Genomic DNA, 26,915 nt, shown 5'->3' with positions numbered 1-26,915 from the left:
GCCGCGGGGCGCCCTCCTCCTCCTCCTCCTCGCCGCCTTCGTGCTGCCCTTGCTCGGCGGCGCCGCGGCCCGCGCCGCCCTCTACACCAACCACTTCTTGGTGGAGCTGCGCGGCGGGGCGCAGGCGGAGGCCGAGCGGCTGGCGAGCGAGCTGGGCTTCGGCGGCGTGCGCAAGGTAAGCGCGGCAGCCCCGCGGCGGGACGGGAGGGGAGTCCCGCGGGCCCGGCTGCCTCGTGCCGGGAGGCGCCGCGCGCGGCGGAGCCCCTCGGAGAGGAGCCGGGCGGCATCTCCATGGAGAAGCCTGCGCGGATCGGAGCGGAACGGATCGGGTCGGAACGGGGCTCCCGTGGCGGCTCCGGCACCAAGTTTACAGGGGTGGCAGCTTCCCCGGGATTCCCCGCCCTTGTGGCGGCAGAACAGGGCATCCCCAGGCCGGGGAAGCTGCCGTGGACAATGAGCAGCCCGTGCGGCTCCCCACAGAGCAAGCGGGCGGACCCGAAGCGTCAGCCTGCCCTGAGGTGCCAGGAAAAGCCCCGCTAGCCCCACGGGCCGGGAATCTCTTACCAGCTCCACTGGAAATCCCGCCATTCAGACAGATCCCTAAATTCCTGCGGGTGCAGCTGGACCTGAGGCGGGACCGCAGGAGGGAGACCCGTGTCGTGCCCCGGTCCTGCGGTGCCAGGCGCTCCCGGGGCCCGCGCTGCTGCTCCGTGTTCTGCTGCTGCGTGTCGGCTCTTCGCTTCTGTTTGGTTTCTCTCGGTAGTTATGCAATAAGAACCTGCTGCAGCCTCCGAGGAAGCGGGTGGGAATCACACCCTGAACCTGGATCGGGGAAAGGATTGGAGCTCTTGATTAAAAAAGAAAACAGAGCAAATAAAGAAAAAACATGAAGTGAGGCTTCCCCTCACCCTCAGCTTGCTCCTCTCAACCYCAGCAGGGATTCATAAGAGGAATGAGGACAAAAGCGTTTGCTTTGGCCACGGGCAGGTCCTGCTGCTGGGATGTGACGGTGCTTTTGTTTGGAGCTCTCTGTCTTGTTCTGGTAGTGGCAGGACTGGCTGCAGATGCCGTTTGAAAGGGGCCTGTGTTGGCGTGGAGGTTGGCTTGTATGAAACTCCCTAGATAGGGCTCTTTGGTCTGTGGTTTCCCCTTGTATTGCCTGCTGTCACAGTGATGGCAGGAGAGGAAGGTGCCCTTCCACAGACCTTTGCTTCTTCCCCCGTTCGCATGATGCCTTCCACAGAGCCAGTGCCCCAGCGTGGGCTTGGGAAGAGGGCCTGTTTCGGGATGAAGAGGGCGCTTCCCGGGCTTCTCCTTAYCATGGTCCTTGTCCGCAGGAGACGCTCTGTGGAGGTGCCTCTGGGTGCCCCGTGTGAGCGGCGAGCGGGACGGGAGCCCCTCGGGTGCAGCGCCAGGGAGGGACAGGGGTCTCTCCAGAGARGCTGGAAAGCTGCAAACGTGGCAAAAAAGTCAGCCGTGCTTACCCGCAAGGCAGTGATTTTACAGCATGAGGAAAGTTTGGAGGGTTTAGCTGCCTCTCTATGGGAGGATGACCCTCAGAGGCCGATAGCCCTCTCGCCTCTGTGGGGGAGATCCGTATCAGCGCTCAGGTGCCAAACCTGGGCCATCTACTGTGGTGGCTTGTGGGGCTGCTGACCTAAGGAGSCTTTGGAGCTGCTTTCTCCTCAGGKGACACATGCAGYGCTCACCTTGCGGGCTGCAGGTTCTGCTCGTGGGGCAGCAGCAGCTTTGCTAGGGGTTAAACGCACGCGGAGGGAGGCAGACCTGTTGGTGGGGAGCTCTCCAGGGAAAAAGCTGGGTGGAGATAGCGCTGCTGCATGTGTTTGTGTGTTTGGGGCCATAAAATGAATTATTTAAGCAAATACGATGCCCTTTCCGATACCAGAGTAGAGCCGTCCTCTGAAAATAGTCACCTCRGTTGCAGTGCAGGTATTCCTACCAGAAGTGCTTTCCCAGCCTTAGCCCAGAATCAGCTTTTTTTTGTCCAAGTGCAAATTTAAGATATGTACAAGAGGGATTTCTGTTACACTTCTTACATGTCACAGCCCTATTTTACCTTCATGGGAGCTGATTTATAATTCCGTATTTTTAGTGCGTATGGCTTTTCAGAAAAACAAAGATAGATTCTGAGCTAATCCAGGTTGTAGTTATTTAACAACAGATTTCTATGGAAATACACAAGAAAACATCRCTTTGAAGATTAATGTTGTGAACAGTTTGATGTCTTTCTAATTGATTCTTTGGCTCCGTTTCCTATCATCATTCTGAAATTGCTACAAGTCTTCAGGTGGGCAAAAGTGCATGGTTTAAATGCAGAGCTTTTATAATTGATTGAGTGCTCTGCACTCAGGAAAACAAATTTCTTTTTGTAGAGTTAGGAGCCTGACATGAGACTGTCTCAGAAATACTGGCCATTTTTCCTCTGTTTTTCCCTGAATTGTACTGAATTCAGAGAGTTTCCTTTTAACTCTGTTTTCTATGCTTTAGAGTTTGCATTTTTTCAGACGTGCAAACTTGATTCTGTTTATTCCTGGTGGAACAAGTGCTGTCATAAAGACCATTCTGTCCTTTACCTTCTTACCAAGGACTCAGGATTCATGAGACAGCCCCCAAAGAACTATGAGAGGAGCTTTTTTCCCCACCTTTTTATTTGCCTTCTAGCATGATTGCTACCAGAAAACRTTTCTTAGTGCAGGCTGAAGGAGCAATATTTATTTAAGTGCTGCTTCCTGATTTTGGCATCTTTCCTTGCAGTTGCTTTCTAAAGAGGAGAGTTGTAAGGAGCACTCAGAAAGGTCTCCTAATTGGAGATGGGAGTTTTTGCATCTATTTTTATTTCATCAGCAACACAGCGGCCGATTCAGCCTACAGAATGACTTCATATCTAAATATTCCACTTCTGGTAGTACTGAGGTGAGGCTGTTACATAATTGGCATTCAGTGTCCTCAGGTTTGAAAATAAGAACCGGAGAGGRATTTTAAAGCATGGAGAACTATACATGGCTCAAAGTTTATGTGCTTTTGAGTTTTTTTACCTGATATCACCTGATCTATCAAAAATTATTAACTCTTCCCCCAAATCTTGCAGAAAAACAAGGTAACTCCCTCAGCAGTTATGTTTTTTTTCTCCCTGTTTTTGATTAAGCAGCTGCTGGTTGAGGTGGAAGTGGCCAGGAATTTTGTGATGAGACGCTGGGAGATTGGTTTTCTTTTTTTCACATTGCAAACTTGAGTTATTAAAACAAAACTTCCCAAAGAACCAAGCCACAGTTCTTGCTGCTGTAGCCACATTTTCTGCATCCAGACTGGTTGGGATGGCCAAGGACCTGGGTCGCTCTGCCTGGCCCCGCCAGAGCCTGAGCTCCCGCTGCAGCGTTTCTAACCTGTGTTAAATAAATAATTAGCTCTGTGTTTTATGCCAGCCTAGAGGAAGGGATGTTTGTTCACACCAAGTAATCCCTTGTTACGGAAACAGAAAAACCTCTTTGGAAATGGAAGGTACAGTATTTTTTTGTAAGAAAACTGAAAGGTTTAATTTCCTAGCTTTCTCTATTGCAATTTGGTGTTACTAAGAAAAAAAGTAAGAAAAAAACACAAGTTTTGTGCCAATGTAAATTGTATATGCATCAAAATTTTAATGGATTCCCATAAAAAAGAATGCTGCAGTTTCCAAGAGGTAGTCTGGRGTGATATGTTGAAATGAGGGAAAAAAAACCGATGAGGTGTTGGGAAAGTTTGATCCTGCAGCCGATGAGGGATCCAGCTCAGGAGCACCAGGGCCCAGCTGGCCAGTCCCATTTGCTCCTCTTTACACTTGAGAGAAAACCCATCGATCTTGGTGGAATTAAATCAGAGTTGCACCGTGGTAGCTGAGAATTTGCCATGTGTATGGTGCGGGAAGTGCAAAAAGAATTTATTCACTCACTGTGGGGTGTTTGCATTTATCTGCTTTTGCATTTCTGCTGCAGAAATGATCGCAGGAGCAACTGCTCTGCCTCGCCAGCTCAGAACAACAACAGCAGCAAGAATCTGCTGTTGCTAAATATCCTGCTTATGCCTGTGAAAAGTGTAAAGCTGTCAATGTAATGAGGAAGGGAAAACTCAGGCTCTAGCACATCCCTAAAGCACCAAGTTCCTTGCTTACTAGAGGCCCAAATTGGTTTGCTGGCGGTGAGGGCTCTGTTTGAAGTTTAAAATAATTACCCTGTCAAGTTTTCATAGCATTCATTAGCTGAATATAAAACAAGAAGGTCAGATCCCTGCTCTAACTGCTCTGTTACTGTTTTGAAACACAACGTGTTTCTGTTTCTTGGCAAAACACACGCATTAAACCTCACCTTTGCAGATAGGTTTGGTTTTGTTTACTGGGCTCCAGCCCAGTAAAGATACAAAATTCTGGGTATTTATAAAGCTGCCGACATTTATAATTTTATTTATTCTGCATGGCTTGTACTCTGGATAATGTTACATTCTGCAACAGTTCTTTCAATACATGGGCAAAATTGAGCACGTGGTAGAGACCCAGGAAATGCACTGCAGTGAGGGTAATTCTTTTCCGGCTTGTATATTGTGTTTTTTTTTTCTGATGCTACAAGCCCAAGCAGGGAAGTGCAATTATTTGTTTTCATTGAATTTACATTAATTTTCCCGATGTCAGAGAGAAAAATGGAGAAAATCCCCAAAGAAAGGCAGGGAATTCCCGGCAGGTTTTGGTCGCAGCAGAACGGCGTCACAGGCGGTGTGTCCCGCATCCTGGCATCGCAGCCGGGCTTCCCTGCAGTGAAATCCCCTCCGAGTGCTGCGTGGAGTCGCTGCAGCTCCCACTTTGTTGCTTTCCCTCGTGGAGCTCCCCATAAAAGATTTCTAGGGGCGCGCAGAGGTTTCGGTGCTGCACAGATCTGGGTTGCAGGTCTGCCAGTGTCTTAGTTATTGCAAACCTGGGCTATGGGGGTTATAAGTGAAGGGTGTTATTTCAGTATCAGCACTGGATAAAGACAGACAGTCTCATGGCTGTTTTTAATGGATGATACGGATACCTATGGCTGTTACCTAGATCAGCTTCAAATTCCTCTTCTGTCCTGAGGCTACAAACTGATGCAGCAGAGAGGTAACTGTACCTGTAATGAGAGCCCTGTTTTGGAAGCCTGATTTCTGATACCAGGCCAGATGGACAGATCCTATTGCCACGTTGCAACCAGAACCAGCTGGTCGGGGTTTCTGTGGAAGAGGCAGAGCCTTTTGTTTCCAGGCTGGGATTCCTCATCCAATCTGAATCACTAGAAAAATCAGTCATCAGTCGCCTTCCAGCTCTGAGGTTAAGTGCTTGCACCTCCAAACCTGTGGCATCCTTGGCATTTATTTGCTCTCRGGCATTGGCCTTGGAGCCCGACCATGGCCTGGCCCTTTCGGAGTGCCCAGGGGCACCCTGGCACTGTTGAGTTTCTCTTGCCTTTCCGAAGAGCCCAACTGCAGTGGGAACATGGAAGACAACCTTGTGTCCTTGCACAGTGTGCCACACAACATCCTGACAATAAATCTGCTGGTCTAATCGAAATATTTTACTTGGGAAACCCTCCTGTACTGCTCCAGTCTGTCGTATCTATGGCTAATATCAGTGAGAAATGCAGTAAAAACCACCGGGATGTGTTCTATAGATTGAAAATTTACCTTTGTTCTGTAGCGCTACCTCTGTCATCAGAAACCCCTGTTCGTTTTGGCTTTTTATTTGAACTTTCACAAATGCTTATATTTGAACTTTCACAAATGCTTAAACAGGTCAAGTCCCTGCAGGATGTGGCTGCAGGGCGACTTTGAAGCCTGTGTTGAGCAGCACAGGTCTCATCTCTCACCGGCCTCTGGTGGCTGCCGAACCACTTGGCTGCCCAAGGTAGGATTTTCCTAATGAACCCCCAGGAAGCCGGTGTACGGCTCCTGTTGCAAATCCGTGGGAACTCTGCCTTTAACCCTCCTATGTTCATCCCCAAAAGCTAACCTGGTGCTACTAAAATGGAGCTTTTGGGTGAGCTCCGTGCCCGTGGGCTGTGCCTTGGGATGGCCGTCCTGGACAGAGCTGCAGTGCAGGTGGGATGCATGGAGGGCTCTGCGGCCACAGGGAAATCCCCCTCRTCCTGGATTCATGGCAGCAGCTCTAAAGTCAGACTCGGGAATGTCAGATGTGTTCCACCAGTGTTGGGGACTGGTGCTCAGGTAGGGAGCTGAGCTGGAGTATCTGCTTCCTGATGAGGGAAATAGAGCAGCCCTGCTTCCTGCTGCAGAACCAAACCTGAAGGACCACAAATACATACCTAGTTGTTACTGAGAAAAGGCACTGGCAGTGTGACTGGAAGAGCATCGGGTGTCAAAGAGGAGCTAAACAGGGGGATCTCTTCCTTCCTAGGCGTGTAGTTAAAGAAATGGGGTACAGCCTACAGTGCAGGATCCTCCTGTCTGCCCGTTTGCCCTTTATGAAACACGTGTCAAACGAGGGGCTGCGACTCTGGAATGAGCTCTCAGGGGGAGCACTGGCTTCTCTCGATGTTTATAAATGCCAAGCGCAGCAGCAGCCTCTCTTGGAGGCTTTCAGCTGTGCCGGGTGGATTCCCCGCAGGCCCCCAGGGACCTCCYGTTTCCCTGCCTCTGTTATCCGCAGCAATGTGCTTCAGCCAAAATTAGAAATTTAGGAGGAACTCTGAACCAGCTTTCCTTCAGAACTGTCAATTCTGAGTTTGGCTTAAGAACTATCAAAAATCAGGTATTTTCAGGCTTGCAAGGTATGCGTGAAGGTATTTTCAGGCTTGCAAGACTTATCTGTTGATGTGGGTGCAGTGGCCGCTGTGGGGCTGAGCAGCCCCATGGGCTGCCCGTGCGTGTTCCGGGCTGCTCATTCTGACCCTGCCTCTGAAATGAAACTTGGTGCTTTTCTTCTTTTCAGTGTAGAACCATTCACCTTCTCTCACAATTTAGATAYAGTGCAGAATAAAATCCAGATAAAACAACATATGCATTTTTTTTCTCTCTCTTCTGATGTGCTTAAAATGCTCAATTTCAGTCTTTAAAGTCCCATATTTTCTCGTCAGGCTGAACATATTTTATTCATGTTCAGCGCAGCCTGCTCTGGTTCGGAGAGCAGCATTCCCGGCTCRAAAGGCTCAAGTGCTCCGAGACACCAAATAAACCCCTGCGCTCGCCTTGCCTGGCTGGAGTAACGAAAGCGAGATAACGTATCCTATCCACACACACAACACTGACTGCAATTTCTACCAGCAATAAACAGCTGCTACTGTTTGTAGTAACAAACAGTAAAGAGACTTATTCACAGAGAAGGTCGATGGGGGAGGGCCTGGTGGGAAGGGGACGGCCGGGGCGCCGCTCTCCTCCTTAGGCCACCGTTGCCACTAACACCAGGGCACCGGGAGCTCTTGCAGCACCCGGGGCCGTTACCTTTGCTCCCCAAGTCGCCGTCGTGTTGGAGCTGAGAGGAATTGTCCCCGCCCCGGCTCACGATGGGGTAAATAATGTGAGGAATTGTCTCTGTCGCCGCCCAGTCGCAGCTGCTTTTTCCTCATGCGAGCCGGTCGCTTCCTCCAAAGGCCTTTTCACTTGGGTTCTGCTGGAAGCGCCTCCCGTKCTGCTTCCTTTGCCTGCTCTTTTCAAACCCTCTACCTTAAACTACAGTCCCCGCACCATTTACCATCGGTTTTGTTTCTAGCCYATGGGCTTCCCTCTCTCATCCTGTTAAGCTCATATCCTTCTCCCCAAGCTGACYCTGGCAACTAGACGAGCTGCTCTGTGTGGTCTGACCACAGAAACCCCTTGTGAAGCCCTTTGTCTGTTAGTGCTTGGCAGTCTAGTATTAAACAGACATGGAGAAGAAAGAAAAGCAAGGTTTTGAACAGAGAGAGAGCTACAGATCTTCCTCAGGTGCTGGTTAAATGCAGGCACCTTTTTTTATTACTGCATTTTGTGGGGCTTTTTTTTTTTTTTTTGTGCTTTCTTCGGTAGCTCTTGCCAGTAACCAGCTAGTTTTGGTCTAAGCAGCACTAAAGTCTGAGCTCATGACTTGAGCTCAAGGCTTGAGTCTCTTGAGCTCAAGACTTTGCTTTCAGGTGCTTCATTAGCCGAGTCCTTATGTGTGTGTTGGTGTCCTATGCACTTGCTACATGGAATAAAATTAAAAAATCATGCTGAAATTCAGCATGTCAGCGGGCAGCCACATCTAGACTCCTCTCTATGTTTGAGTACTAGTGATTCTCAAGCAAGGGCACATCTGTCATAACACTATACTTTAAAAATACAGAATTACTTCTATTTCAATGTTTTTAGAAATAATTTGACGTCAGGTTCAAGCGTGACAGCCTTAGACAAACTGTTTGGTTATGTGCTTAGAAGGAGAGGTGGGATGTGGCTCAGGACACGGAGAAATGGCCCCTTGTCAGTCCTGCTGGTTGTTGTCGGCAGAATTGACCCAGCTTAGCTAGAAATACCACTGAAATGTGCAGAATCTAATTAAATCAAACTATTTCTTAGGCTTATAGTACGAGTTTTCCCTAAGGCAGACATGCTTGTATAAATAAGGGATTTCCATCATGWATTATTTAAGCTTATTTAAATATTTACCAAATATCGGTTGCTAGAAAGATACCTGATTACATGCATATATATTACATGGGTGTGTGTGTGCACATAAATATATATTGATGATATCCCTTGGCATTTCAGTGTTTCTGTAGTGTCCCCAGAGGAGCGTTGTTGCCCTCCCATGGGAGGCAGGCACGAACAGGGCACAAGCTCCCAGTCTGTGGTAACAAAATATAGAGCTGGCCAAACACTTTTATTTTGTGCTTAGAGCATTAAGTGTCGCCAGCTGATTGAACTTCAGTTAGTAAGCTGGGTCAAAACCTGTGTATTTTCTGGCTGTGATCTAATTTCTACCGCATAATTGAGGTGTAATTCCATGAAATCATAACTAGCAGGAGCACATTTAGAAGTGTGCCCCTAAGGAATGGCTAGAGTCTAATTTTTCTTCTTTTTCTTTATGGAGCCACTTCAGTGATGGAAGAGGCTGTGTCTCATTTTSCCAGTGGCCAAACGTTGCTGCTGGAAACGACAGCTTGAGTGCTAGGGGCTCGTGATGAGTTGTCTTGGTGCCTTGCCCTGGTGAGGGCGTCTTCTTCTTGCAGGCCTCTCATTGTCCATATTTAAGGACAAAACGATTATCGCTAAGTTCTCACATTGGGTTTCCAGGTGAACAGTGACACCCACTCTAGATGGTGAGTCTCGATCAGACCAAACAGCCTAGTGATAGTGTTGGCATCTGAAGAATAACATAATCCATATCTAGAAAGTCTCCTTCTTTAGCTGGCTTCAACAACACACCTCATAGATTCATAGAATCATAATGGCTGGGGAAGACCTTCAGGATCATCGAGTCCTGCCGTAAGAACTGTAAGTTCTTCCAGGCCTCCCCATGAAGAAAAGCAGCTCATATATTTCACTAATATCTTTTATAGTTACTTGTAAGTAATAGATAAAACCCCCTAAAATGCAGAGATCCACTCAGATAAACTAGAATAACGCAAAAGTCTGAAAAAAAGTCTATTCGCATAAGCTAGAATAACTCTCTTAAAGGCCTTAAATGGCTTCTTTAAATCACTGATAGAATGAATCGCAAATCCACAGCGTTAGTACTGATTGACTTAAACTGGTTTTGCAGGATAAAGCTCTTCAGTGAGAAACTTAACAGCCATGTAACTGCACTGAAAACAAATCTTCCCCAAGTCCTTCTACTGCAGACCGAGTTCCAAATACAGCAGATCTGAAACCGAATCAGTGGGGTAGAGCAAGAACCAAACTGATGAGAATTAGCTTTTTAAGATGAGAATTGATCTGGCCACAAGTAGGCAACGGCTGCTTCCAGTCTCTGGAACAAGAAAGAAGCTCTGGGCCTCAGTGCAGCTCATTTTGACATGGCCACCTAAAATAGGGCAAACGAAACGTGCTCCAAAAATGCTGCCTTTTTTTTTCCTACAAACTAGGGGGACTCAGGTGAATTGCGCATGGACACTGGAGTGAACGTGCAGGCACAGCAGCCTGGCACTGCTTCTAATTATTCCACTTCTTTCCCTGCCTTTGCAAATCCCCTGATGTCCCCCTTTTGGGAAATCAACGCTTCATCTTCTTGCTGTTGTTGCTACATGCAGAAAGGACAAAGRAAAGGCTGTTCTAAAATAAAATTCAAAGGCATTTATTCTGCAGAGTCTTTGCATTCCACATCAGCCTCTATTCTTCGTATTTTTCCAGAGCAGAAGATAATTCACCGGGCAGCACAGGGAGGACTTTTCAGAAACCATTGGAGGCTATAGGAATATTTTGGTTGGCTTGAGAAAGACTTAATATATTTTAGGCGAGGTTTTGTGTTCTCACAGGATAACCAATGTCCTAAATAAACCCAGCAGATATCCCTGTTACCATGTGTATTGCAGCATTTCCATCGATTTTGGGTGGAGAGGGGGCAGGGAAAGGAAGAACAGATCAATGATCTCTAAACCAAGAAGTCCCAATTCTTTCTTATTAGCACTGGTAGCTCTTTCCCATGGGGATGCTTGGATACATATGAAACAAAGCTGAACACACACGTAAGTAACCAAGCAAGCCATTTTTTAAGCCAGCTGATTTATTTCTGTAGAAGAAAAAAAAGTTGTTCTGTGCAATTAATCAGTTAATATCACAAAAATCATTTGTTCTGCGATGGAGATTTTAACACGAGCTTAACACTGGGGAGTGGTGAAGCTACATCTAGCATCTCCTCCAACCAAACTGGCAAGATAGGTGGGATGGAGCCTTGTTAATTCTCTGCTGGAGGCAACTAAATAGCACACAGGTGCCTTGCCCTTGAAGATCCATACTGGAAAATGGAGAGGCTGTTGGGAATTTGGGAGGATCCCAGCTCCCCCTGASGTCCACGCTGAGTTTTCCAGGTAGTTAATGCAGCCTAATGAGAAGGTGTGAGCCCCTTGCTTGGGGCACAGAGTCCCCCGGGCTGGCTGTCACCTCGGGTGAGCCCTGGTGGGGCTTTGGTCCTCTCTGCTGTTGTGCCTTTTTCCAGCACCATTTTAACCATTCAGTTTAACCATTTTAACATTCAGTTTAACCATTTAACTGAATGTTTTCACGTTGGGCCTTTGCTCTGCTCTGGCTGCACCTCAGGCTGCGGCGTTTGGAGCTGCCTGTGTCCTTAGGCCGCCCTTGTTGCTGCCCTGAGTGCCCTGGGCTGCAGACTCGGCTCCCATCACTGTGCTTAAAAGCAAAAGGATTTTTAGTGCTAATTGGGGGAGAATGGAAAAAAGGGAATTTGAAAATTCATGCTGAATACTTATAAGCATCCTCAGTGCCTTTGGTGGGTCTGGGATGAGAAGGTTTCTGATTCCCCTGATTCAAGCTGCGAGGCCCTTTCGCTGGGCTTCAACTACAGTGCAGCTGAGCAAGTGGGACCAAGGAGGCCCTGGGCATGTCGACCAGATTTAGGCTGTATTTTCTGGGGGGCTAATTAGTGAGCAGTAATGGGAGGACAGAGCCCAGCTGGGCCGCTCTGCTGGCCCTTGTAAAGCCAGAGGTGGCTCAGGCCCTGTAAGGGAAGGGTTATTTGCTCTGTTGTATGGTTTTATTTTATTATTTTGCTTTCTGTGTATACCATAACTTGCTAGTGAGATGTAGCTAGAACAGGTAGAGCACTGGAGCAAATAACTAGAATTTGATGTTAAATTTGATGCTGGGGGAGCCCTGTGTTTGCTGCTCCATCCCAGATCAGATGCTGGGGGAGCCCTGTGTTTGCTGCTCCATCCCAGATCAGGGGCATCAGCTGAGGAGTGATGTCCCCTCTGCTTTTCTCCCTGCTAGGAGCAGCCCCGCGGGCTCTGTATGGGACTGTGCCTTTTTGTGCCTCCATCTCTCCCAGTGAACCAGCATCACGACAGTGACTGACTGGAGTGACCACGTGGAAGCCTCGAGCAGCAGCAAGGAAATGGAGCTGCYTCTTCCTAGCCCTCATTTCCATGGAAAAGTAGCTGCCTCTTTCCAGTCCTCTTTTCCAGGGCTGCCTTTGTGGCAGCACAGAGTGGGTTTTCCCTTCTCTTGCTCAGGGAACAGGGGATCTCAGCAAATCAACCCCGATACCAACTGTAGAAGATGTCAAAAGACTGCCAGGTGCAAGGAGCAGAGTGCAGGAGGACTAGGAACCACTAATAACTTATTTTCATTTTCATAATTACTGCTCCTGGGCTTCTCTGTTGGATGAAGAGCCTAAGAAAAAAAACCCAAGATATCTCAGGGTCACAGACATGCTAAAACAGTGTGAAATGTGAAGCATTCCCTTTCCTTTCCTTGATGAACAGTAGGTGCCAGCCATTTCTCTGCTAGATAAGCCCATCCCATTTAAAGAGTTTTTCTTTCCTCTGTGTAGTTGAACATGAAATTTTTGAATGTTCTTGTTGGGTTTACAACCTTCTTAGGAAGGAGGTTAAGCAGGATTTCATATAGTATAGGTAGTATAATAGAGAGAGTATTAAAAATCACAAGGAGGTTGCAAAGCTGACAAATTCTGCCCTTCTGGGACAGAAAGGGTGCATATATAAGGATTTTACTGCCCTTGTTGTGTTTTATTTGTGCTTTTGTTTTTACTTGCATAATTTTTTCACCTGTGATTTTAGACAAATATAGCAAGTAATGAAGTGCTGGTAACTCCTGGGCTCCTAATCAGTGCTCCATGGACACCTTGCACCGCACCTTCTTTGTACTTCAAGGCAGGAGTAGACTCTTTTCCAAACCTAAACAGTTCTCCTCAAGTGCCTTCCAGTAATTGGTTAGGTTGCATAATTGCTAATTTTCCCTCGAGGGCAGGAGGCTTCACTCTTGTCTTACACAACGAACCTGAGCTTCAGGCAAAAATATTAAGCACACAATAGATATTTCCAGATGTCTTCCAAATTGCTGTGAGTCATATTTAAGGGGAGATCATCAGCGTTTGACCTGGGATAGATTTTGGTGGCTCATCCTGAAATAAAAGGACAGGAGATGGTTTGGTTTGATGGGGAGAATTAGTTGGATTCCTATTGGATTATTGTGGATAATATGGGCACACATTTTTCAAGGTGTAACCGAGATGGTTGCTTAGGTTTTTTTCCYGCATGTTTTTGAGGCTTGAAGTGATATATCCTACATGGGGGTTGAGAGGCTGTTTCTTCGAAAGATGAATCTAGTGATAAAGTTTGGATTTGGAGCATCCTTGCTAACCTGCTTGTAAGGGTGTCATGTTTAGACTTTTTAACAATAAAACATCTATCTTAATAAATAAATAAATAAATTGACCTTAAGAGCGGTGGCTCTGCAGGTAGATATGTAATATAGAAGACTTGTGTGGCTCCTGCCATTAGCTTTTTGTAGCTCCTTTCGTCTGGTTCAGCTGCTAATGTTTTTCTTGCTTTGTTTTTTGCACGTTATGGAACTGATGCAAAGCGCTCTGATAACCTGCCCAGAAGAGCTCTCCAGACAACCCCACTAATCAGCTTTAAGGGATCACAACAGTTTTGATTAAATCTCCTTAGCCTTTTTTATGTAATTTAAAAGAACTCTTCTATTAGAACAAAAGTTTTAGATTTTTTTTTAAAGTTGCTTTGTKTTAATGCATTTTTGTATCATACTGAGTAAAGTTTTAAAAGCTAAAACTTCAGTTTCGCATGAAATTTCCAATTGAAATAATAATAAAAAAGGCTTTGAAAAACAGTTATTCATTTTTGGCATGTGACTGAATTTTAAACTTCCCAAATTTCACTGTGTGCAAGTGACATTTCTATTGCCACCCAATTCCATATGCCATAACATGTTTGCAACACACTACCCGCTGTAGTGATAGATTTAAGAGGTAATGCCCTCATGACTGTTTTGAACTGTTTCCTTTAATCATTTTATGCACGAGCTAGTCCAAACTTTGCAATTATAATGTCAGGGCGTTAACGTATAACTCCTTGAGAAGCACTCATTGCTTTCAGGTGCTACARCCTTTTTAAAACCTGACTTAAAAAATACAGTTGATTAGAGTTAAACAAACAACTGGAATCTCCCTGTTAAGCCGGAATGAGGAAAAGGTTGTAGACCTAGTGATGCAAATGGGGCTTTTGAGTTGACTGTAGGAGGCTCAGAGAGGCTCTGAAGAGCATTTGTGTAATGCCTTGTTGCTGAGGGTGGCTGTAGTAGTTTTAAATCCCTTCCAGTTCATTTTATTCCCTTTGTTTTTAATTTTCCTGGCTTTGTCAGAGAGTAAAAAATAATTCTGTGCCAACGTGGGCAGTCCCGAAGAAATAGTGGCACCATTGACCTTAAACATAAGGTGGAAATAGAACCAAGTGTTTACAAGTGAAATAGCACCTGTAGCACAGGTAACACCTCTAACCCTGTAGCAAATAACCTGAGTGGTACTGGGCACATTGYCCAAAAATATCATTCTCAAGAGGGTTTGGGGCAATTTGGGGTAAGTCTTCCAATGTTGCCATGGCCTCCTGATGCTTSCCAGGTAAAATTCTCCGAGTTGTCTTTCTTATGAAGCGCTGGCTCCACRGTTTCTTTCCTGTCTTCCACAGCTGCCTTTCCTAGACACTGGGTACTTCTTTTACCACAATGGCATCGCCAAGGCCCGACRACGACGCAGCCTCCAACACAAGCTCCGCCTGGAAAAGGATTCCAGGGTAAGTGTTTCACCATTATTTGCATCTATCATGTGTGTTTTGTTTATATATATATATATACACATACATATATAAAAACCCCAGACTGTTCTATGCAGTTGTTTGATGTTTACATTTGCTGTATAGACACACACAATGGGGGCAGGTGCTGGGGCCTAGGCCTGAAGCTCTCCCTGCTCTTGTGGTCACTTGCAGGACCTGTTGCCTCCGGAGTCTGTCAAACTGCATTTTTGCCTTCAGCAGCTCAGTCTGCAGATGCTGTGTTCACTTTTCAGAAGCAAAAGCCCCTCCGACCACAGGGAAATGCCCTTTCTGCAGAAGGCTGTGAGCTGCAGTTGACAAAATCTTCTTTCTTTTCTTCAGAGTTGTTACAGTGAGTAACATTGGGCTGGAGTGGAGCCAGATTTCACAAAAAAAAAATGTATTTTCTGCCCAAAGAAATTAGATAAGCTTAGGGAATGGTATCGTGAGGGCAAATAGATTATTTTTTAATCTTGCAGCAGGTTTTAAACTCTCTGTACAGCTAAGGAAAAGAGATCACAACTAGAGCCAAAATTTCTTAAGGAAAGAATGAAAGGTAGAAAACAATTAAATATCTGTATGTTTCTTTATGCATATCCTTGCCAGCTCCATCACCTAATGGTGAGATGGTGAGGGCTGAGGGAGGTCAAGTGTCCTGGGGCTGCTGCAGGTGTCCCAGAGGTCATTCAGCCCATCTTTCAGTGCCCCAAAGCTAGCTCCTCCTAGCTAGCTCCTCCTTGTTTTAAAAGCAGTAACACTCAGAGCAAGAGATCTATTCAGCCCACCCTGAGTAGGAACTGGAAACAAATATTTCTGTAAATCTCTGAAAAATTTGCAAGCATTTCTGAGCCCACAAGCTCCCAGGGCAACCCCTTAACTGAGCACTCCAGTGCTGGTTGCAGACTGGCTCTCCAGCTGCCTGGCTCCAGACTCGGTGGCCTGCTGTAACAAAACACTGTTATGGGCAGCCTAAATGCATCTGCCTTCTCTTCTGTAGTCATCTTCATTTGTGGTCTCTGGGTTCTTGGCTTCTTTCACATGCAGCAAACTGTTATTTTTGCTGTTGATCTCCACTTCTTCCCCGAGTGTCTTGGCCTCAGTGAATAAAGTCTTGTGTTGAAATAACACAGAATATCCCCGTGTGAGGAAGAGGATGATCCTGTCTGCAGGCTGATCCTGAAGGCTTTTTGGCCCCTGGGATGGAAGCAGCATCCCAGTTACACARGTGACATGACGTTTTTCTCATCACGCCCTCCCAGCTACTCTGTCCTACCAGTCAGTCTTTCAGTCTTTATGATACCCAATAGGTCAGTTACTTCTTGTAACACTTTTTGAAAACAATTAAAACCATCATGTTTTATTTATTTTTTTTYCCCTTAATRCACACTTTGGAGAAGCGATTAAAATTCCAGTCATTCTTTTATATAAGTGGAAACATAAATTGTGTTGACAGCACTTAATTTCAAACTCCGCAAATAATTTCTAAATTTAACAGCATCTTTCTAGACCATTTGCTCTGCTTTTTACTTAGCAACAACTGTCAGCACTGTCATGGTTAATAARTTCACACGTGAAGCCAAGAATAAAATGTTATTGTCACCAGGCTAACCAGGAAGCAAACTGACTGCTGCCAGCTGAGAAACCACCATGGTAAACGCTGTAGTTGCTGAGCCCCATTCCAATTTTGTGAGAAAGCAGGCTGCAGTTATTCTGTGTAMTTCTCTCTTAAAGAAATTACAATTCCTAGCTGATTTTAATTATTAGTTGCAAAACAGCACAGATGTTCACTCAATTAATTAATGTTCTTTAATCAATTAAGTCCCTTGAGGAGCTGTGTTTTTCGGGAGTCCTGGGAGATGGATGGCAGAGCACTAGGCAAACAGGTTCCTGTCTCATCCTCATACTCTGCATGCCTTCTAATAGGCTGGGAAGGGTTTCATTATGCAGAATTTACTGCAGGTTTTTATTAAAATGTTTTTTGAGATGTGCTAATGACATGCAGCACTTGTGTACTGAAAGTCATCCCTGTCAAGGGAGCAGGAATGGGATGTTGCTGAGGTGCCTTTCTAGAAATCCAGCAGGAGCGTCTTTGTTCCACGGAACAGCCCCAAATATGATGAATTTGACATGAGTTCTGTTCATGTTGCTGAAGCTCGGAGCAATCCTGGCAGCAGGTGAGAGCAGACACACATCAAGGGCTGTGCTGCTGAGCTGCTCCACGGTGCAGGCGCATGACGCGCTGCAGCTTTTGCTGTCAGCCCAGAGCTCGTGGGGATCCTCTCTGTCAAGGCAGCAAATACCCCAGGGAATTGAGCTGCTTCTAGTAGAGCAATTGAGTTGTTTTAGTTGTTGGAGGTACAGAAAACCTTCCAGGAGGGGCTTGTTCAGAAACTATGCTTCTCCCACAGTGGCAAATTTCTGTAATTTCTAGTCTTGCTTGGGTTTTGATGTTCTTCCCCATATTTCTTTGGGGCAAAGTAGATTTGGGGCCAGAAAATCCCTTTAAAGCTTTGAACTGGTAATGCTGAAAGTTTTAATGAGAGAAGACATAACAAGAAGATTTTTTTTTTGCTCTTGCATTTATCTTCCCTCTTAAAAGTTCCAGCTGGAATCTGGAGTTTGCAATGTAGTGTGATTTTAACCTGCGTTTTTGGGCTAGGTCCATGGCTTCCTTTACAGGGCACGTCTGAAAGGTACAGTCAGTTAAACAAATAAGGTCATTCAGTTTTGGCTAATGCCAATGGAGTCCCAGGGAGCGAGTCACCKTCCCAGTCTGCTCATAGGACAGGTTGTAGGAAAGTTCCTGTGTTTCCTAGGGASAGAAAAAGACAAGTTCATCTCTAACATCTGGGGCGAGAAATTACTGGAAGTGCAAATTACATTGATTCTGCAGATGTAACTTGTGTGGAAGATGGTACAATCRTTTGGAAAGAAACATTTAGATAAGAGACATTCAATGCCAGCTTCTCTGAGAAGTTGTTACAGAACTTATCTTTTGCATGTCTTTAATTTCAAGTATTTTGGTTTTTTTACTTTTTAACYTTTAAAATAACTTGGTGTTTTGCAGTGTGTTTCAGTGTGAGATCCTAAGTGGTGGAAGAAGCTACACCTTCTCTATGGGAAAKAGAGCGCTCTCCATAAGAAATAATATTTTCATCTGCTTTTATCTATTAATTACTTCAGCTGAAATTTTCCAAACCGGAACCTTAGGTTTGTTTTTTGGGATACTTTACTCAGAGTATCTGCTGTTCTTTGTCCTGGAGTTGCAAGCAGGGCGTCCGTCCTCACACGAGGTTAGGGCTAAATGACATTTTCCAAGTGAAACTTTCCTGGGAGCCCAGCTTCTACTGCAGCGAATGTCTCTGTCTTTAGATATGTGTCTCCAGTGTGACTGCTTTGGAAAAATAAATCAGGAAGATGGAGATATTTCCTGCTGTATTTTTTGTTCTAAAAATGTCTTGTAAAGTACAGCAGAGCCAGGATGAGAAGCAGAGCCCTTCTGGCTCCCCCATAGCTAAAGGCAAACAGTGGGATTTCCTTCCTGCAAAGTAATTTTTAAACCTGCTTTAGATTCTGGTCTGCTACGGAGAGACTTAGCTATATTATTAAGAAGTGTTCTGAAATGTGGACACACAAAAGAAAGTGTACAGTCCTYGTGTTACCTTTTAGAGCAGAACTGGTGCGTTTTTCCTGTTGTTGGGTATTTTCTGTTGGCAAATAGCCTTCCATTGAAGGGGCAGGAGYTGAAACTCAGTTGGTTCTCTCAAAGATTATTTTGCTTTCTTCTGAGTTTTAGATAAAACCATTTTCCTCCCACACAGTCTCTCCTGTCAGACAGCTGCCAAGATTAATCCCACTCAAGAAAGAGGCYTTAATATACGGAGAAGAGCCGCATCCCAGTGCTGATATCTGTATGCAAGTGCATTTGTGGTGGTGTTGGGGGAATAGATATAAATACGTGTGGAGGGAGGGAAAGTGAAATGAAAATCTTCCACTGAGCGCGAGCGGGTTTGGAGCTCAGACCATGACTTCTTTGGAAAATAAACATCCAGCTTATGGMGATTGCCCTGTTTTGCTGAAAGGGACTGGAAGGGGCAACGCAGCTGAGACGTGTGCAGGAACAGCAGCCTGTTGGGAAGGGAGCCACCAGCCTGTTACTTCCTCAGGGGAAGGTGAGCGCCCCGTAATTGCTGGTGGGATGAAATCTGTTCCTCCAGCCTCTCGTACTACTGCAGGCAATTTTGCTCCTGGAACATAGCCATGAATACAGTTCATGACTATGTTAGTTTTATTAAAATGAGTATATTTGCCATCTCCGTTCTTCTCCCATGCCTCCTGTTTGGATTTACCAGCTTGCTGGCTGATGCCAGTTATCTTTGTTCCCTGATATGCTTCTCTCATGCAAGTCTCTTCCCGTTCCTCATGATCCCCCTGTATCTTGGAGCCACGCGAGAGGCCCCGGAGCGAAGCAGGATGGTCGTGGTGGCCACGATGCTGTGGTGGCCATGATGCTGTGGCCCCCGCAGGCCACGTTTGCACAGGGCTCTGTCGCTTCCCCTCCTTCCTCCTCATTGCAGTCTTCAGCTTGAAAATAAAGATACCTCCTCTTTTAATGTGCTGGGTGTCTGAAGTGAAGCTCGGGTGGTGTCTGTGAGGAGAAAGCTGGTTCACTCCCAGAAGTGAATGGGAAGCTGTGGAAGAACCTGTCCTGTAAGGAAAGATCAGCATTTGGCCTGTGTGCTGCTGGAATCTGTGGCTGTGGATTGCAGGCACAGGCTTTGATTTCCCTGCAGTTCATTGCAGCAAAGACCTCGGTTCGGTGCAAAACTTTCCACTTCCATGTGGAAAAGAGGCACTCAAAGTAAATGTAAAGCCTGATGGTTGCTCGTCTGAGTCTGAGGAGGAGGCTCCAGCTCTCCCTGAACCCCAGGAGACAGGGATGTGTGTGAAGAGATGGGAGAAAATAGAGTGGTCCCTTCCTGTTTTTAGCTCCTGTATTTTAATTTGCCCTGCAGCTGGTGGAGGTGACMGACTTGCCCAGTGGAGGCTACGTAGAGTTTTGCCCTTGTGTGTGATGCCCCTGTGCCCATGTGCCGACGGGTCGCGCCAGGAGAAGCTTGGAGCTGCCACCCGTTTTATGAGACGTTCGGGCAGCATTATGCAAGCACTGGTGCCATCCTTTTGGAAGGAAATGGGACATTAGGTCATAAAAGCTCAGTTTAAGTACCTGTAATAAATATTGAACAGCCAAAGAAAGCTCGTYAGAGGAAATGTCTTCTTTCCCAGGCTGAAATAAAACAAGTCACCCTCCAACCTGGACACTGTTGGCTGCAGGGCATTGCCAGCATCTTCACCAAACCAGAACTGAGGAATTTCTTCTCATCAGTCATCCTGACAAAATGAGGCACACTGGGCAGAAAACAGCAGTATATAAGTATATATTTTTATAGAAAGTYGTCTTAGACTGTATCTAGTGTATCCAAGGAATGGCTTCCAGGAGCTTGTTCCAGTTCACAGAGGAAGGCCTGATTCTTGTATTAGTAACTTTATCAGGTCTGCCCCATCTTGAACATCATTCATTTTCCCTTCCCACACAGGTCAAAGTTCCTTTCTAAGCTTTGTTTCTAATTCATAGAAACAGTTGGCAAGCAGGACAACGAAGGATTATCTTGAGGACACTAGTCAGCTGTACGGACTAGTCATTTAGTAATTGGTATGTCGCTTAATTAACACTTAAATGAAACATTTTGCTTTTATGATATTTAGATGCTTGCAGATTTTTGCATATGATTGTTTAAATGTAAAGGTGCTTAAGTGAGATTACCTGGAAAGGTGAAGAAGCAACAAAGACTAGAGTATAGAGCTGAAAAGTTCAGTTTTGGGCAGAATGCATGTATGAGGAGATGGAATTCGACCTGTATTTTAAATATTGCAAGAGGAACCACAATACGACCACTAAGACAAAGGTAATGACTGTAAGAAATGCAGCTTGTGTTGTGTGACCTGAGTCATTCCAAACCAGAAAGCGAGACAAGAAGATGACAGGGCTGCAGGGAGGGGCTTTGGATGGCAAGTGAGGGGAAAAAAGCTTTGCTGATGCAGAGGAAGTTACTTGCCCTTCTTGCGCTACTGAAGGGAATAAGGGAATATTGCTGAGCCTCACGAGTTCAGAACAGAAGCAGGTCTTTAGACCATGAAATTGTCTGTGTTTGAGATGATGTTGAAAGAAACAGGATAATTCACATGGTGGAGTAGCCAGTTTGTGTCACGACTCTGCAATGYACCTTGGACAGCTCTTGCTGTTGCAAATAATGATTTCTAATTYCCCTGTGATTGCTTTTCGAGAACTGAACTTGAGGGAAATGAATTTCTAGAATTCCTTGGCCTCTGCAGACACTACACACGCAACAAGAGGTTGCTGAAAATTAGCTGTTCCCAGCAAGCTTTATTAGCTGTGTTTTGCTGTTGACCAACAGTGGCTCCAACTGTAGAGCACTCGGCCTCTTTTTAATTGAGATGTCATGATTATAGCTTAGGAGTCAGCTCTTATAATAAGAATAAGAAACCCTTCTTTCTTTCTGTTATGAAGAAGATGGAGGTTTTGAGTCACCCCAGTGCTTAAGCTGTCACTTAGTTTGACACGATAGTCTCCCTTGCTTCAAACTACGTTAATCAGACACTGAAGAGTTTCCCTGTCTCCACATTTGAATCTTTGGTGGTAAGTGGAGTATTGCTGGATTGTTTGTTTAAACTGTGTATTTATATTATATTTACAAAGTACAAGGCCATTCTAATGGAAAGCATCACAGTGGTTATTAAGAACAGAAAATCAAATATTCCATGCAATTGTTGCTAGTGGAACAAATACAGTTATATCCAGCACTATGCAAACACTAGGCTGAATTAACCTATCGTGTAGTAACTAGACAGATACCTGCAGAGGGGAAAAAATCCATCAACAGCAATATTAGAGTATATTGGCAATCCTATATAGCTATATTGTGTGAAAAAGCACAGTTTAGCTACACAGAGTAGAATGATAGACTGCAATAAAATGGATGATAGACTGCTGTTGAAATAGCATCAAACTCAAACATAAGACAACTTACATGGAAAGAGTTTAAAACTAAAATTGCCAGATCATCTAAAACTGTCTCTACTTAAAAGAAAAAATGTGTAAGTTAATGTACTGCTAGATAATAAACTGATAAGTGAGGACAGTGCTATGCAAATACGTGTGGAAGATTTCCCACAGTAAAAGTACCAGTGTGCTGTGGATCTGGAGGCACGTGGGGCGTGTCAAGGAGGMTCCTTGATGCCTGGTTGAAATTCCAGGTCAGGCAGTTGTCTTGCCCRGCACAGGGCTGCCTAATCCTGCCTCGGGCCCCGGGGTGGTTCAGCTGACTCCTGGGGTCGTCTCTAGTCCTATTCTGTATAGTCTGTGTATTGCAGCTCGCTGGTCGATCTCTCTTCTCGTGATTGCAGCCCCGCTCCCCCGGCGTCCTCTGCCTTTCCCTTCCTGCCTCATGAATCGCGGCTCTGTTTCAGCGAGCAGGCGCTGCCTCTGGGAGCCCTCTGGGCAACTGGCAGCCCTGAATCCCTCATAGGGTCTGCTTGATATTACAGCGTAAGCAGTGGCAGCCACGAAGCACAGGCAGGTCAGGGTTTTCTGTTGCTATTTCTGAGTGTTAGCTGTGTGTTATTTCACAGAAGACAGAATGGTTGGGGTTGGAAGGGACCTCTGGAGATCATCTGGTCCAACCTCCTGTSCCAGCAGGGACACCCGGAGCACGGGGCACAGGGTGGCATCCAGGCGGGTTTGGAGGCCTCCAGAGAAGGAGGCTCCACAGCCTCCCTGGGCAGCCTGTTCCAGGGCTCTGTCACCCTCACAGGAAAGTTCTTCGTCACATGGAGATGGAACTGCCAGCGTTTAATTTGTACCCATTACCCCTTGTCCTGTCCTTCRAAATTAATGACATGTGGAGAGTGATCATAACCTAGTGAATGACAGCAGAGGAGTGTGTATGGGTGGGGTGTTGAAGAGAGCAGCCGGTGTGAGTCCGTGACTTTGGACTAACATGAAACCCATCAGGAGGTGCAAGTTTGGATTAATGGGGGATAAGACACACAGTGCTTCGAAGGGCTGAGCTAACGGCCGCTGAGCTCTGTGCCTGCATCTGCGTTCCCCGTGCCCAGGAGCCCTTGGACACAACGTTGAGGARCCCTTGGACACAGCGTTGAGGAGCCCTTGGACACAGCRTTGAGGAGCCCTTGTCACAGCGTTGCTTCCAGTCGCGCCCTTCTTGCTCACGTTCAAGGCAGTGGCGGCGGGTGGTGAAGGCCGCGGCCTTGGGCTTGTGGCCATGCCAACATGTCCCAGGCCTGCGCGGTCGCTGTGTTCCTTCCTTCTGCCAACGCTCAGGTCAGCCTCACTTGGGAGAGCGCGTGTGCATTGGGGTGGCAGAACCACRGGAGATTCGGAGCACGTGTCCTCCCTTTCCACATTACCAGCGTTGGAGCGATGACAAAATCCAGTGCGCAGGAAAGCTTTCTGTGCCCCGCTTGAGGGTTCACTTCATGGTCAGTTTATCAAATGTCTGCTTTGTGCTTAAGCATGAATAAATCGTGTGCTAGAAAAACTTCCCAGGGACCACGGGAAGATGTGGGAAAGAGGCTGTTTTGCTTTGGCAAATCTCCGAGCCTTGCAGAAAATTTGGCATGTTGGAGGCATCTAAGGGAAACCCTTTTTAAAAGATTGGGAATATACTAAATGACATATGTTTTGCGAAGACTATGGAAGTTCTAAAAATACTATCCCCGGTAGTGTATGATGCCCATATATTTTAGAGTGTAACAGAATATTTGGAGTGAAGCAAAAGAGATTTATAACATTTTTCTTCTCTTTTGCTTTGACTTCAGAAAAACAGCATTTGCTTTATATGTCATCAGCAATAAATAAAAATCAGTGTAGCCAGGGACGCACAATTTAATCAAGATCAACATAACTCGAGGACATTTTTGCCTTGGTATAGATTTCTGGGACATTTGACTATATATATATTTATAGATATATAGAAGCACACATATACTCTATACTAGGAGATAAAAGCTAAATGTGATTGCTGTGGTGGTATATGTTACTCTACCACATAATATATATATTACACAATGCCTGCACTTGAACCTTTGTGCTTTGCTTCTGTTTCAAGTTTGGTGACTTTTTTTGTAACAGCTTTCCAGCCTATTAGTTCATTGCAGCTTATTCTGTAATCTACATCTTCCAAGTATGTAAGCAGTATCGTGTGTGTGTATATGTGTATGTATATATGTACACACATATATATAATATGTATATACATAATTATTGGCTGCACAGCAAGGAGGCCAACAAGGAGTTGTAAATACACCTGTGGAATCAGTGCACAATGTGCTCCATGAATACAAAAAGGGTTTTATAAAGGTTAGAGAAAGTTGATTGCAATTTTGGGGAATACAACGGAAACGAATTAAAGGTTGAGATTCAAAGTGTTTCTGAATGGTTTTCTGCAGTAATCATTTGGTGCTGCAAGGAAACATGGCTTTTCAAGCAAAATGGATGCTTATAGAATAGCCCATAATAATTAAAATGCTAATATGTGTGTCATGGGTTGTTGCAGTTGAATAATGCTTATTGACCTTGTGAACTTCCATGCTGAGGGGCAGAATAGTGCTGCATGGAATAAAACATTGTGAAAAGAATGTAATAGTTGCCCCARTATCCCCGTGTTGTGTTGAGCAGCCCCATACGGTACTGAATGGACTCTGACCAGTCCTGGGACTTCATCTGTCTAAATGAAGTGATTAGTGAATGACCACAGGTCCATATGTTGCAGCCTTTGTGTGTTATAGTGGTGCTTACCCTATGTTAAAAGGAAAGACACTTAGTATGTGGACAGATTTAATATTTCATTGATGTAAACAGTTTGCCTCCATTCATTTTATCTCCATTGATTCCAAGTATTGTTCCTTCCAACAGAAGTATCCATTAGAGTGGGTACATGAGCTTTGCAAGCTCGAAATCTTTGCAGAAGAGTCAAAATTGCCAGATCTAATTATTTCCTTTATTTCACTGGTCTTACAGCAGAATCACTAAGCTGATTGCTGCTTGGCTCCAGCTTATGTAACGTTGCAGGCTGAACAGTGATAGCTGGTTCTCTTTCTCCTCGCCACCTCTGCACACCCTCTCCTGCTTCCTTGCTTTGGAGGAGGTCCAGATGCCCTGGCTGTGTCCTCAGCAAGGACCTATCTCCACGTGAGGAAGAACTTCTTCACTGTGAGGGTGACAGAGYCCTGGAACAGGCTGCCCAGGGAGGTTGTGGAGGCTCCTTCTTTGGAGGTCTTCAAACCCACCTGGATGCCGCCCTGTGCCACCCTGAGGTCTCTCCCAACCTCAACCATTCTGTGGTTCTGTCCCATCCCCAGCAGGGCTCCTCGCTGCTCTGCTCCTTTCCGTGGCCCTCGGCCCGTTCTCGGCTGCCTCGCGGCGTCGCCTCCTCCCTGCCAGGGCACCACGGGGCTGGGTGCTCTTCTGCCTGCAGGGTTTGTCCCTGTGGAACAAGGAGTCCCCGGCTCCAGCCGGCATCTGCAGTCAGTCCCAGCCCCTCTGCTCTTCGGAGAAGCTGCGCGTGTTTTTCTAGGCACTGCCTGCAGAGCGGCTTAAAAATGTGAGGTTCCTCTTATAAACATTAAATACCCTATTATTACTGTTATAAACATTATATACCCCGTTATTACTGCTGTATTTGTCAGCTAAGAACAAACTGAATTCCTCTGTTAAGATTCAGCCTCTTACATTTAATGGATCTAGTGCTACAGGGCACCAAGCACTCGGACAGAGCTTGGATAAAAATTCTGCTATGCTTAGAACAGGGAATACTGACATAATTGAACACTGCTTTCTTCTTTATGTTCTTCTTTGAACCACAGTAATCTCGTGGGAAGACATTCATTGAAATCCATTTTATTTCTTTTGGAACATGAACTTTTCTTGGAGTAATTCCCTTGTTTGCTATAGAAGAGTATTTCTGTGTGGACTACTACTGTTCTGAAAAGGGAAAGAGAATTGTCCTTCTCTTTAAATTCCTTAGTTTCAGATTTAGCCATATTCATGTCTCATAAAGCTCAGGGATCTTTTCATCGTTTAGGCAGGTTATGTTTTAAAAAGAGCTTATGAAAGAAGAAACTGGTTGGGAATTTTCCTAAGGGCAAAAAAGTATTTTGAAGAAGATTTAAAATCATTTTATTTCTGATGGTGCAAACCTCAGTGACAGAAACAGAATCTGCATTTTTATACTTTAAGYGCCCAATTAAAGTAAAAATATTTTATTGTTTTGAATCATTTCACTTGGCTAAAAAAACAGGTAGGTGTAATTCACCTCTACAGAGTCCTTGGCCCCTGGCCTTTCTTGGGCAATGGAAACGAAGGAGACTTGGCCCAGGCCAACGGTTTCCTCTGCTCAGTTGCTGAACAAAAACATTTGCAGCACATTTTTTTTTTATACCTGGTTTGGTATATATACCAAATATATATACACCAATATATATACCATATATATATTTGTTGTTGTTGCAAAAACATATACATATATTTGTTGCCTTTTTGTTGAAGCTCAGAGTTTTTATATATATATATATATATATATGTATGTATCATTGGAATTTGGGAGTTATTTTTGAAATGTTCTCACTTGGTTTCATATGTTGGTGAGGGCTGGACGAAAATTAGAGTGTCTGAAAGAAATGCAAATTCCAGATTGAGATAGGGAGGCTTAAAAAGGACATTGCTTTTTAGTGGGATGAGTGAAATTGAAGTCGAGTCATGTCATGGCACCCTGTGTGCACTGGTGAATGTCTGTGTGTGAAGAATAAAAATACTCTGGTAAGGATAGCTGGTTTTCAGTTGTGCTTTCCTTCTTAGTAGCTCTGTGTTTGAGATGCTTGTGCAAGGTGCTTTACTACCTGACTTGAAAACAATGAATAATTCAGTCTGAGGCAGAAAGTCAAAAACTCTTTGCAAGTAATTTCTGCCTGCTTACAAAATAGAAAACAATGAGAAAGGGGCTGATCTGGAGACTGAACACTTGAAGATCACCCACGGGA

At 45.3% G+C, this 26,915-nt stretch overlaps 1 protein-coding gene across 1 annotated transcript in view; it reads left to right on the top strand.

The window, feature by feature from the left end:
• Positions 1-28: 28 nt before the first annotated feature.
• Positions 29-26,915, top strand: part of PCSK2 (proprotein convertase subtilisin/kexin type 2) — a gene marked incomplete at its 5' end in the record, with an annotated part of 86,572 nt that continues 59,685 nt past the window's right edge. The window contains 2 exons of the mRNA XM_026036599.1: positions 29-175; positions 14,652-14,756. Coding sequence (XP_025892384.1) covers positions 29-175; positions 14,652-14,756 — 252 coding nt within the window. The remainder of the gene's footprint in view (positions 176-14,651; positions 14,757-26,915) is intronic.

The sequence above is a fragment of the Nothoprocta perdicaria genome, unplaced genomic scaffold (genome assembly GCF_003342845.1).
Source record: "Nothoprocta perdicaria isolate Ctin4 unplaced genomic scaffold, notPer1 scaffold_181, whole genome shotgun sequence".
Taxonomy (NCBI): domain Eukaryota; kingdom Metazoa; phylum Chordata; class Aves; order Tinamiformes; family Tinamidae; genus Nothoprocta; species Nothoprocta perdicaria.
This window is presented reverse-complemented; position numbering and strand designations above follow the sequence as displayed.